Source organism: Ctenopharyngodon idella, chromosome 17, assembly GCF_019924925.1.
Source record: "Ctenopharyngodon idella isolate HZGC_01 chromosome 17, HZGC01, whole genome shotgun sequence".
NCBI classification, from domain to species: Eukaryota; Metazoa; Chordata; class Actinopteri; order Cypriniformes; family Xenocyprididae; genus Ctenopharyngodon; species Ctenopharyngodon idella.
In genome coordinates this window covers 4,246,250-4,260,808 of record NC_067236.1, presented here as the reverse complement: position 1 = coordinate 4,260,808, position 14,559 = coordinate 4,246,250, and the positions used below count along the sequence as shown (strand labels likewise).

Sequence of the window (14,559 nt, the reverse complement as noted above, 5' to 3'; positions counted from 1 at the left end):
CCTTTGTGAGTGAATCATTGAATCATTTGCTCATCCTATTTATTCAAAAACATGAATTCATTTGAAACTAAACAAGTTTAACCCTTTAAGACCTGAAGGCTTTTTTAGAGTTTTTTTTCTGAGCGACATACACAAAAGTAAAGACTCATAACTCCAAAACTGTAGCAAGGAGAGTCAAAAGGTAGGTATCATTTGATAGAACACTTTTTAAATATTTAGAAAATATAAATTACATTACATTTGGACATTTTCATGCTGAGAAACCGCTGATAAAAGACAACAAATATCTATAATTTTTTTTTTTTTTTTATATATATAATTTTTCTTTTCTTTTTATTTGGCATGGAATAACTCAGGAAGGCAATAAGATCGGAGAAAAATTCTTTTTTGATGATGTTCTCCTATATGTGAGCTGCATCTGGTTCAAATTTTGTGGTGATAGCATAAAGTATAGTTGAATAAAGTGTTTTTCATTTTTTCGCAGCCAGATGGCGCCCACGGGCGGTAAACTCCGGTTTAGAGGCACTTCTCAGCACTCGTTAAGAGTTTTTTAAAATGATTAGATGAATTAAAAAGCTTAGTTTCTAAGCTTTAAAATGATATCTATTCTGTGTTATTCCACATTGGAAAATGAACATGGATGGTTCAGGGAACACTGAATACACACTGCATGCCGGAAAGATGAGAGACATGTTTTTAGCCAAGAATGTTACATCATTCCGTGAGTAATATCTTGTGATCAACGCAATATATTAGGTTCATTTTAATCGTGAGAATCTGCTTTAAATAATGATGTGCCATTTTCTATGATCTGTGCATTTTTCATGAAGTTATGAGCACGTGAAATCTACATATTTGTATTCAGTTAGCGGCTGTGCTGTTTTTGTTTTAAACGCATAATACTCAGACTCATTAGAGGGTGAAAACAACACAACAGGAGCATGTGGCTACATCTGAAGGAGTAAAGTCTCTGGTTTTGTATGCAAAAAGAATTTTTGTGCTACCTATATGGGTTCAGTTTTTATTGGCTCTTAAAGAGAGACACGCAAATAGGAGCGCGGGTGCTCCATCCGGTCTTAAAGGGTTAAGTCATGCGCTGCATCCGAAATCAAATACTTCCCTACTATATAGTATGTGAAAAACAGTACGCCAACAAAGTAGTATGTCTGAATACATAGTGTTCAAAAAATAGTAGGCAAAAAGTACACGGATGACCTTCCACCCGAGATTCTGAAGTGTGCATTTGATGGGCACTTTACTACCTTTATAGGCCACAGGAGAGGATTTGTGGATGGCAGTGAAGTGACGCAACTGACGCTGGTAGGTCATGTGACAGTAACGACATGGCAGATGTAGTATGTCCGAATTTCAATACCACTCATTTTCATACTATATACAACACACTTTTTAACGGTTGAGAAGTAAATTCAAATTCAAATGTAGTACCTATTTATACAGTACGACACACCGATGGAATCATTTTCTCAACCGATTTGTTCCAAAGCACTGATTTATTCACTAACAAAACCTTTATGAGTGAGTCTTTGGAATCATTCGATCAACAGATTCGTTCAAAGGCACAGTTTCCATTAAGGAACGAAACACCACTACCATGTGTTGCTCAGAGATGCATAATGGTAGGTATATATTAGGAATGTTCATTGTCTAGTATTTTTAAATAGACACTAAAACCTTCAAATGGCCTTTAGAACATGGTGCATATATCAAAAGAAGAACACAATGTGTTTCTTGGATTCTAGAAAGAAGGCGTGTAAATTACAGATGTGCGGTTCAGTTTGACAGCCCTGCCACATCTTTAACTGAACGCATCCGGATGGTCAGGTCATGACACCTGTCCCATAAAGCACAGCACTCTCTCGAGAAGGCATGTTACGACATCTGTAAAATTTCAGGTGCGAGCACAGAGTGAGGACAGGGGGAAAGCGTAAGGGGTGTGACATGGTCCTGTTTCATTCAAAGAGAAAAATGTGTGCCAGGTGTACACATACGCACACTTTGGCAGGATAGTCTTTACCTGTCAAACAACAGGCTGAGGCCCATATATACACAAAAGAGGGCTGTCCTTCATGTAAACCTGCACCTTCTGAAATTTACAGCCTTCTTTTTTTACTGCCGAAGTATAGCTGACATTGTCTGCTACATGGGGGCACGGCGGTTATAAATCACATGGCACACTCTCTCCTGCTCTTTTCACTGCTATGAAAGAGGAAAACGAACAGCAGACACATGCTGAAAAATGCAGAATCAATAGCAACAAGAAGCGTGGGAGCTGCATTTAATATGTTATATATTATATAATCTGGGATCTACAGTGTTTTTTAACTGGTTTTTATTCTGGACATGAAGACCCGACCATACACATTTTCAAAATAGTTTGTTGAAATATTCCTAAAATTATTATTAATCTTATATTGAAAACTGTGATATTTATTATAAACAAAACATTATATTCCTAATATAACAGTGCATATAATCATGAATTACTTATATATATTTAAATTAAAATAATGAATGATTAATTAAATTGTTATTGAATTAAAATATTATTCAATTAATAATAATTATATTTATTTTTTTATTTTGTCCACATCCAGAAAGCTTAACAACAGATGACATGGGAAACGTTTTCTCGTTGTAAGCCTATTTATTTTTTGCTATTTTATTATGCATGATTAGAAGTTTAGTTCCAGATAATTATTTGCATTCAATGTTGTTTTGTCCTGCTGTCTGCAACACACCATTATTCTAGTAACCACTGATCTAGTACATCCACTCGCTCTGGTATCCACAAGCGTGGTTGATATGAGGCCAGTAAATCACATTGGAAACCTCTTAACCTCTCTGTGATCTGAACATTAAAAAAATATTTACAGTGTTCGAGCAATACATCTACAGTAAGATCCCTCATAGGGATTAAGAGCACACAAGCAGTATAACAATTCATTCTACAGATGAGGCAAAACGCCATCAATCATAACTGTTTATCCCTCATGTAAAACGAAGTACCACATTTCAGAAACAGAGGCGCTGCCAAATGGTTTCTACTGTAAATGTTTTCTGCCCATTGACACAGTTTGATAGACGGCTATGAGAGATGTAAAACAAAATGATGAACAAACGAGGAGAGACTGAAACCTTTCCCAACAGAAAATACTCTCATGAATATTAGCTATAAATGTAATACATTTGACATTTGAACAACCAACCAATCATCAACCATCATCAACAGATAATAGAGGCCTCTCAGCAGATTTTCTCAGAGATCTGATATTTGTGCTCAGTCTACAAATATAATCTAAAAGTCAATTTGTAACAGTATTTAAAAAGCATTTTAAATCCATAATCTATAAAGATGTAGAGTAGGATGGGGTAAGATGCCCCCCTTAAGAACAATGTGCATTTCATTTAAATGTGTAACATATTCAGATACAAGTTTAGCATGTACAATGCACATCATGATGATGCATCAGCCAATGTGTTATGAAAGGGTTAGTTCACCCAAAAATGAAAATTTTGTCATTTATTACTCACCCTCATGTCGTTCCGAACCCATAAGACCTTTGTTCATCTTCGGAACACAAATTAAGATATTTTTTGATGAAATCCGAGAGGGATATGACAGCAACTTGACACTTTCAAGGTCCAGAAAGGTACTAAAGACATCGTTAAAACAGTTCATGTGACTACAGTGGTTCAACCTTAATTTTATGAAGCGACAAGAATACTTTTTGTGCGCAAAAACAAAACAAAAATAACGACTTTATTCAACAATCTCTTCTCTTCCCTGTCATTATCCTTACGGAGTTGCCGCAGTAAGCACAGTGAAGGCCTCCGCGTTTACGTCTGAATGCCGGCTCAGTATTGGCCAAAGCTGATCACATGAGCAGCACGACGCATGCGTGTGATGCTGACGCAGGAGCCGGCCAATAATGAGCCGGCGTTCTGATGTAGAACCTGGAAGTGTTGGACGTAAACAATGTATGAGAATGACACAGAAGAAAAGATATTGTTGAATAAAGTCATTATTTTTGTTTTGTTTTTACGCAAAAAAAAGTATTCTCGTCACTTCGTAAAATTAAGGTTGAACCACTGCAGTCACTGACTGTTTTAACAATGTCTTTAGTACCTTTCTGGACCTTGAAAGTGTTGGTTATATTGCTGTCTATAGATGAACAGTGTTCCGAAGATGAACGAAGGTCTTACGGGTGTGGAACGACCTGAGGGTGAGTAATGACAGAAATTTCATTTTTGGGTGAACTAACCCTTTAAGGTAAATAAATGGAAACTATCTAAACAATGTCCAACACACATCCATAAAGAGCTTCACATATGGTAAACATGAAAGCTGAAATGTGTGTGCATGATACACAAGAACCAATGAGGTTTGTTCTAGAGTGTGACGCGTACATGAGTTTCTGTGTTCACCTAATGTGATGCGCTCTATGTATATGTGTTTACATGTGAATAAAAGCCTAAATTACATCTGTTCATTTTAGAACGCAATCATATATCTTCACAAGACTTGGATTAAACCAACTGATTCACATGGATACATTTTATGACACTTTTATGATGTTTTTGGATCTTTTGAATTTTGGTTACCTGGACTTTCAATGGAGGGACTGAAACCTCTCAGGTTTCATTAAAAATGTCTTAATTTGTGTTTCGAAGACTAATCAAACTGGAATGGGTAAAGATCATAGATTGAATATCTCAATATAAAAAATAAATGAAAATGATTGCTAACACTATTTCAGAATAGTATTCTATAATTCTGTCATCATCTATTCTATAATTCTGTAATATTCTAATATTCTGTCACTCACCGTCATGTCATTCCAAACCTGTATGACTTTTTCTGTGGAGCAGAAAGAAAATATTTTTAAGAACTGATTTATCCATACATTGAAAGTCAATAGTTAATAATGAATGAAAGAATTTTCTGTCATCATTTACACATTTACATAATTTACACATAATTTGTATATATATATATATGATGACAGAAAATTCATTATGGAGTTTCATTTATTATTTATTATATAAATTTCATTTTGGAGTGAACTATTCCTAACTGAAAGTTGGGATTTCTTCTTTTGAATTTATTAACAAGTGGCCTGTCTTCTGGCATCTAAGCAGTGGCCACAAAGAGAAAGATGGGGGAGAGGAAGATAAAATCATGGTGCCACCACCACTGTAGCCCTCTGATACAAAATAAATTCATGAACTCCAGCTGCTGTAGAAGGCCTGATTTATTAGAGTCTCTCACGAAAACGAGAGGTTTTGAGGTTTCACATGAGCCATTCGTCTCCCACTATCTTGCTGCACTCTCCTCCTCGACTCCAGCTCCGATAAAACCCCATGATCTATGTCCTCACCCCCTCCCACGGCCCCACCGGACGACAGAGACCAGAGCACGAATCAGTTGATGGGGAAGAGGATGTCTTTCCCATAGTATGACATAATGCCTGTTTCAAAAGACAATACACACAATCATAGCAGCAAATGGACTTCCACACTAGATTGGATAATTCTTTACAGGGAGACAGATATGGGAAAAAGTCAACCGGTGATCAGAGCATCTCATATGACACCATTAACGTGACAACACCTGCCAGTGCCTGTGCATTTGTGCAAATATGTTTGCATGTGTGAGAAATGTCCTGTTGACAACAGACAGCTGTGACGATGAGTGCGAATGAAGGATCAAGCACGAGAGGACATGCAAACACTCTCAGCGTTAGACCCCGAGTCCCACGACACCCCTTCTTTGACTGAGAAATGACAGACAGAGTGTTTATGCTGAATGCAGATGGCCATCAAGCTCATCAGATATTCAGACTTGAGTGCAAAATGCTAAAAAAGCACGAGAAGCTGTCATGTATTATAATTGCTGTCTTATAGGAGGAAGAGTTCATTAAAGCAGATAAAATTCAATAAATCTATCTCTTGTCCATTTGGATGATGTGTTTTTGAAACAGATGATCTGATTGCTTGGTTGGATATGGTGGCTAAAAATCATTGGCTGCCTGTGTGAGATTAGTATTGTGTTTCTTCATTATCAGTGTTGCCAAGTCTGTGGGAAAAATTGGGCTACTTTAACACTGTTTCCGCGGGTTGTTTTTCATGTCCACGGATTGAAGCGACCCCAAATAACATGATATTTAACCCCTGGAATGTGAATTTTAAAAAACGCGCTTGGGCTAGTTTTGGGCTAGTTTTGAGTAGTAATTGGGCAGGTTTTGATGTGAAAACCTGGCAACCCTGTTCACTGTACAACATCACATAACTAAGCGTCACAGTAAGCTATCACAGTTTTTAACTAAGCAACTTTATTTAGCATTCATGTTACATGGAGCATTTTCATTTGAACTAATTAATTAAATTTGCGACTCATTTGATACAACTGCCAAAACGTATGTTTAAATATATGCATACTTCTGTGTCAAAAACTGTACATCAAACCAGTAGTATTTTTAAATACCAACCCAGGATCATTGAAAAAAATGTGCCTGTGCCGATATTTCAACAAAATTATATTATGTTGCTTCTTGTACATGTTGCGACACTTTCAAAGTGAAATGTCCGATGAGTGGCGCTTAAAGTATTCAAATTACGGAAAAAACGGAACTGGTGTCGTGTCAGTTAAGTTTTTTACGTAAGTTGAATATGGAAGGCGTAGGACATAGTGTAAGCATTTTGAACTGCAAGAGTTTTACAGAGGGCGGTCTGGCGGAAGCTAGATATTTTACTTCATAACTTGTTAAATATGGATATTTTTATAAATATGAAATATTTTTTTTTTTTACACAAATGCATCGCTTCGCTTCAGGAGGCCTTTATTAACCCCCCGGAGCCGTGTGGAGTATGTTTATGATGGATGGATGTGGATGGAAGCACTTTCTTCAGCTCATACTCGTTGATCCCGCTCACTGTCATTATAAAGCTCGGATGCGTCAGGATATTTATTAATATTTCTCAGATTGTGTTCATCAGAAAGAAGAAGGTCATATACATCGAGGACGGCTTGAGAGTGCGTAAAGCTTGGGCTAATTTTCATTTGAAAGACAACTATTCCTTTAAAGTGTGTTCAGTTTTATCCAAAGCAGTTAAAAGTGAATCTGGCAACATTTAATTACGATGGTTGTAGTACGAATTGCGACAGTTTGGAAATGAAATGTCTGGTCAGTGGCGCTAAAAGGTTAATGCTCTATTGCCTTTTAAAATAACCTACCACTTTACTAAACCCTAAACCTAAACGATAGTGTTTACAAAAGCAAGCATAAGAAAAAAGCCATGTCATTTTAGCTTGATTCTAAGTCTTTGAGCTCTTTTATCGTGACTCACATGATCGCTTCATCACAAAAGCCTTACATATGGAGCTGATTATGTGATGCAAACGTCAAAATGTATTAGCTTACAAATCGTGCATTATGGTAAAATCATTTTGAGGTCATAACATAGTATTGTGCAAGGAAAAGCACAAAAATAAGTGTTTATTAATCGATAATCTGCCCCCATAATCATAATTTGTGTGACAAGTTTGTGTTTTACTGTCACTAGTATTCATTTCATCTGGAAACTGCGGTGAATTGTATGTAAAGGTACATTTTTGGAGTTTTGCAAAAATGTAGGTAGAGGCATGTTTTTCCAATAAGCCTGGGTTGCCAAAAATGCATAATCTAATATTCTCAAGTGTGCATCCAATGGACACTCTACAATCCCATGAAGCCATAACAGCAAAGTGGCACCCTTGGTAACATGGCAATGTCCAGTTTGTATACAGCACACCTGTATACTAACGGAACATACATGATTAACAGTCAGATACGTTTCTCATCAAATGCAGTACATACTCTGACAGTATTTCGAAATCGGCTATATCGCAGAATTGTAACCCCATGATCTAAGCATACAACATAGTGAGGTCATGTGACATCATACCCAGCGTCTTACCTGGCAAAGAAGGACGCAGCAGCGGAGGTGCCACTGGAGGGTGCTGTGGTTACTGGGGCAGGAGGTGGAGCAGCAGGATTGCTGTATGCAGTCGGTCGGTCGGCATTGTAGCGGTTGAGCGCGGCTTCGTTAAGACCCTCTCGGTAGCCCTCCGACACCATTTGAGAGATCTGTATACAAGTAAACATGGAAATTAAAAACAATGTGCAAAACAACTAACTAAGTAAGAGCCAATGGCTCTATTTACAGAATGGTAATGTTCTCAATTTGGTATTTTATGTCCCCCATGGCTCTTATTTCCCCCGATATGCTGGGGTAAGAGGTGAAAACACATTCTATTTGTGCTCCACGCAGACGTCTCTGGAAAGTGTCCTAGGTCACGCAGCGTGGCGGTGAGTAAGTTTAGCACAGATTCTGCCAGGCATTCAGATAAACAACTCAGCTTAGACGTGAGTCATGAGAAGCAGCCCTGATAATTGTGCTGTGAAGGGCCTACAGCACGGCTGGTTTTCTTAAACAAGCATTCAGCCAGACCCACTCAGGAAGATTTGGAAATAATCCGAACACCCTCCCCTGCCCCAGCTGTAAATAGATGGCGAGGGCACTGCTGTTGCTGTGGGCCAGGGTCTGTCGTTTCGCCCCAAATAAGGACACACGAGTCCCTGAGGGGGGTGAGCTCTGCTGTACAGTGAACCAGCAGCCCTCTGTGTGTTTACCCAGAATGCTTCACAAATGTAGGAAAGTATCACTCAGATAAGCTGGAAGGACAGTGAGAAAACCCAGATCTGTGCATTTGTCGCTAAAATGTCCAGCAGTGGACATTATATACGCAACACAAGACAATTTTGCCTTTTTTCTGTTTTTTATGAACCAAAGTGTAATTTTCCACCGAATATATTGTGTTTAATAACATTCTGTGATAGAAATGACATTTTTAGCATTTTGGAATAAAATTACCTTGGTTTTGTGTATCCTAAACACACAAAATTATGTAAAATTTTACTTTTTGCATGATTTGACAAAATTACAGCTTAATTGGAAATGACACTGAATAAAAATAGTCTGCTCACAAATTATTTTTTACATTTTTTTCTTCACATATTTTATTTCAGTCTCAAGCATGTTCTTCAAGACTGCTATTACATTTTATATATATTATTATCACTATTATTAATAATAATGATAATAAAATCTTAAGTTAACTAATATATGGTGAATTTACATATTATAGTCATATTTATTATAAATTACATTATTATTATTATATTTTATACACAATAATTATGTATAACTATTATATTATACATTTTATAAAATGGTTAGTTCCTGTCCTTGATTCTGATTGGTCAATAGCTGTGTTTTATTCACTATAACCGCTTCACCCAACGGTTCTGTGTATCACTACACAACACCCTTATCAACCACTCTTAGCAAAGTAAACTGTATGTTCTCAACTGATATTGTTCATTGAAGCTTACTGTATTATGTAGAAGAGTATTGTGAGAAAGAGATCGAGTGAGTGAGTTTATTACCTGCATTCAGATTTAGCATTTTCCTTCAGGTCAGTCCTATGTTCACAATAAAAAATCTGTTTAAATGTCCGATGTATTTTCTTGTCCTTTTAACAGTTAAGGGGTTTTCCCGTGACTGACAGCGCTAGTCAAAGCATTTGTCAGCTGTGTCTTGTTCCGTGTTCACAACAATTCAGTCTTTTCAATGTAAAAGTCTTCGCTACTGACTGACACACTCATAAAGACAGTCTTTGCCTCCATCTAATGGCGCAATAATGTAACTTCTGTTGCTGTTCACGGTCAGGGACTATTTTTTTCTGGCGGAAGGAAGGCTTTTAGTGAAAGTTTACTTCATGAAAGTTGCATTGATACATATTTTTGGCTTAAATATTTGTATTGTGTGGTAACCGTTTTATAAAAGCAATAAGGTACTCGAGGCAAGTGCTGTATCGTGAATAAGTCACGGCTGAAGGGGTTGTAGGCTCTCCGCTTTGCATCGTGCCTAACAACGTCCTTCAGCCGTGACTTATTCACGATCCTTGTACTTTATTGCTTACATATAATACAAAGCAATTTATTTTACAATATAATACAATTATGCATGTAATAAATGAACAAGTTTTTGAGACAGATTAAATGTGATGTTCATAAAAATTACTAATTTTAGAAGGAAAAAAATTGTAATAAAAATGAACCCCTGGGACATAAAAGTAGCAGAAGTTGAAGAAACACCCAAATAACCCACATTTTTTCTGCTCAGCTTTTCTCACCAAATTAAAGATGCTTTGCCACTTTGCATCTGCAAACAGGCCTACTAGTACCAGCAGTGACTTCCACACCTCGGAGAATCTAAACTGAGCTCTTCACAAGCCAAAAGGCTCAAGGTGTCTTCACATCCTCACATGTGTTAATTCGATCTGGCTGGTATGGTGCAAAATGCACAGCTGTCTTAAAATACTCCATGATAGCACATGACTGACAGGTATATTTAGCAGCGTCTGGACTCGTTACAGTTCCTTACCGCCGCATTGGTCCATGCAGACATTCATGTGACCGAGCACTGGATTTAAAGTAGGTGTGTTTGTATTTGACAACTGCAGTAGCTGTTGGAGTAAACGTATGGAATGAAATGTCATGGGAATAACCATAAACCATTAATAAACCTGATAATGAGCAGCTAATAATGGACTCATTATTGATTCTCTGCCAACAAAAGATCATTAATACAGATTTATATAACAATGGTCATCCTAAAATATTATCCTAGTAAATCAAACAGAACGGGTCAATCTAGTAGGCTTAGTACAGAGGGCAATTTGAGAAATAGTAAAGCTTTTATCCATTATTAATGATTGGATTAAGCTTTTTTGACTACTACACAAAGCTAAATCCTGCTCATTCGGTACAATCTGATGACATAATAGCCATAATCTAATTCTGATCATGCAAATCTCCCTCCTCAGGCCAAGCCAGAACGATTATGGAAACTAAGCTGCAAAAATGGGTGTTTTGATGTCAGAATAATGAGTAAATTAAAATGCATATACCTATTACGAATTCAGAAACAGTGTGAACTACACAGGTACGCAGAGGTTGATCAATCATACCGTGTAATTTAAAAATCTTAAAGGTACAGTAGAAAAAAAAACAGCCTCTTTTTAGAAAAAGAGTCATATAAAACTCAATGATGACTGGTTTGGGGGCAAAAAAACCTGATTGTAATGAATGTGTACAATATGGACTTTAAAAAATACTTCAATGAATCTTCAATGAATGTTGGTTTTTCATGAGCTAAATGGCAATTCTATCCTCATGGCAGCACTGAAACGACCCAGCCCTGCTCACAGCTAGTCAGACCACTTGGGAACCCACGGCTGATTTGCCATCTGTTGTGCAGGAATGAGAAGAAGGAGCATTAAATACCAGCAGTGCCAACAGCACAGATTGCACCTCTCTGCCCATCCTCCCATCATCTCTCCTTCCATTCTCTCCCTCATTTGCTGTACTTCTCCTCTCTCTCCACTGTCTGATAGTAGCCCTTTTGTCTGAATGTAATGCCCACATCCAGCCATCCATGTTCAACTGTTTGACATTGACATTGACTTTGACCTTCATACTCCTTTTGCTGGTCCATATGGCTTTGTAAAGCTAAATTAAAAGTCTAAGCATTACTGATATCGGCCAGATGAAGGTTATTCAAAGATCAACAGATAGCCAGCCACATTGTAAGTCTTTTGTCCAAGTTCTCCAGTTACAAATAATGCACTGTAAGAGAATTTTCTTCCGGTACTTTTTTACTTTTTTATGAACAAAAGGTATACAATTAATCCCATCTTTTTTTAAAAGTATTAATATGCTTGATAAATTAGAAATCCAATTACTTTGTGTTACATGATGTGTGAGACTTAAAAATAAGACTTAAAAAATAAATGGTATATATATATATATATATACATAATAAAAATGCTGTGTAAATGTGGCCCTTTTTTTTTTTTTTTTTTTGATGCCTTTAATGGATGCCTCGCATTGTGTATTACAAGAGCCAATTCCTGCCACATGCTAGTTTTGAAATTTTCCATTTTATGGTGCCATCTTATTGTTAACACAACCATAATTTTTGCAGAAATAGAGCAGATTCTACAAAGAAATAGCAAAGAAATGTCAGATAATGCTAATCAAGTCTTATTTAGAAACAAGGGAGATTAACAAGAGATTATCATATTTCATGAATTTTAAATCTTGAGAAGATAAATGTGATATATAATGTCTTAGTATGTTATAAAATTGCAAATACTAAAGAGAGGAACCTTAATATTGCAGAAAAATATCTTTTTAGTGATTCTAGTGATTTATTAAAGCATATTAGAATGCCGTGAGCACAATTATAGCAAATTCACCGCAGATGACGGATTGCCAAGTACGTCCCTGTGCGTGTGTGAAATCAATATCCAGCACTTGTAATTTTATCGATGTCTCATTTCATGTGTTTCAACAGCAGGCCAGGCCCCCCCATGTGACTGCACCGGCTCTGGGTTTACATGAGACCCGGGCCAAGTGCAGGTGTGATGGATGAGGAAGGTAAAGAACATTTCTGAGAATGGAAATTTCCTGATGCAGCAGAAATACCCAAGAGAGGAAAGGAAAGATCTAAAAGAAGCCCTTGAGTGGAGGATTTCTTCCACCCCGTTCCCCAGCGGTTCCCTGCACTCCCACAAGGAGAGACTTCCTCATTCATCATAATTAAAGCCGGAATACACTGCACTGCCTGGATACTCCTTCCCTGGATATGTTAAGCACTATTCTTCACCACCATCCCCTGAGCTCTCTCTATATCTATCTGTGACAGCTCAGATTCACTTCTCAATGGAATGGAAAACGGAACTTAGATAGGGATAGCAAAACAGAGAAAGAAATAAAACCATGGGATATGCAAAAAAAAAAAAAAAAAAAAGAGAGAGAGAGAAAAAAGACAACATTTTTCAATGAGAAAAAGGTACAGTAAGTATCTGGTTGGTCACATTCATCAGGAAACTAAATTGGAATTTGAATGACAGGAAGAGGAATTTACTAAATTGAAATTAAAAGAATCTATCTATCTATCTATCTATCTATCTATCTATCTATCTATCTATCTATCGTTCTATCCATCATTCTATCGTTCTATCTATCTATCGTTCTATCTATCATTCTATCTATCGTTCTATCTATCTATCGTTCTATCTATCATTCTATCGTTGTATCTATCTATCGTTCTATCATTCTATCGTTCTATCTATCTATCGTTCTATCTGTCATTCTATCGTTCTATCATTCTATCTATCATTCTATCTATCTATAAATCGTTCTATCGTTCTATCTACCGTTCTCTCTGTTTGTAAATCTGTAAGGCCTAAAGTAAACCATTAAAGTCTTTTAAAACTTTTTTTCCCCCTTTTTTAATCCAAACAAGCCTTGGTCAAGTCAACATTTAAAGTTTTCTAGTAAAAAAAAAAATCATGAATTTATGTGAAATTTGATAAATTTTCATTCCACATTCATACATTATGTTTGCTACTGTTCCAAACATATGGCAAACATTAAAGCAAGACACATATTGTAGTCCATGGTGACTCACGCAAACCTCCTGTTCTTATTTTGGCACGATTTACATTGATTGTGACATGAAGGAGTAGGCGAACAGGCAGCTAGACCTGATGAATGTAAAATTGGGTATATTTGTATTCCGTTTGTGTACAATCTATGAAGTAGAGAGACCCTTTGAATGAATCAGTTTAATAGCCCTTGACAGAGCAAAGGAGACCCCCTACGCCTTACAGATGCTCTCTGCCCATAGCATAAACTCCAGCCAGGCTCCAAGAAACCGGTTTAACGAGAGACTTCTTTCAGGAAATAATAAACATAGATTCAACAGTTTATATAAAAACATATTTAAGACTGAAGTTGCCTCATCATGCCTTTAAATGGTCCTGTGATTTAAACAGGGACGCAAGTTGTAAGTGTCTGTTGGGTGGGAGCCACATTCCTCCTCCAAAGAAAGGGATGTGGGTTTCAGAAAAGAGCCCTCCTTGAGGAGATTTTATAAGGGATAAGACAAAGTCCACATGGAATGTCAGAGCTCTGTGTGTGGCATCCAAACTGTTTTTATAACAAGTCCTGCATCCAGGGTAATTGTCACTATCGGAGTGACTCTCCAACGTAAGCTTAACGGCTTCCTGTGCACAAAAACCAGCCCCTTGGGCAATGAAAGAGAGCGAGAGGGGGAGAGATACAGAAAATAAAGCAGATCTTAGCCAAAGTAAACAGAAGTGAAAAGCACAGAAGTCACAAAAGACTCATTGAGATGGAGCGGGAGATACAGAGCTCAAGGAGGAGAAGAACAGGCAGAACAAGGAACAGCTGAGAAGCCAAATCCAGAGAGAATATGTTTAAAGGAAGACGTGATTAGAGTGAGGTGAAGGGTGTGCCCCATCTACAGCCTAAATGACTTCCTATAGTTCCACCATGGTGTTATCAACTGGCACAATCAAGATTAGACCCACCAAAACCCGATGAGGATCTTCTGGGACCAAAT

General features: G+C 37.2%; 1 protein-coding gene across 2 annotated transcripts in view; it reads right to left on the bottom strand.

Annotated features, from left to right (window-relative positions):
- Positions 1-14,559, bottom strand: part of kif26ba (kinesin family member 26Ba) — a 104,731-nt gene that overhangs the window by 49,324 nt on the left and 40,848 nt on the right. For both annotated transcript variants that reach the window (XM_051868560.1, XM_051868559.1), the window contains exon 4: positions 7,978-8,147. In XM_051868560.1, coding sequence (XP_051724520.1) covers positions 7,978-8,147 — 170 coding nt within the window. The remainder of the gene's footprint in view (positions 1-7,977; positions 8,148-14,559) is intronic.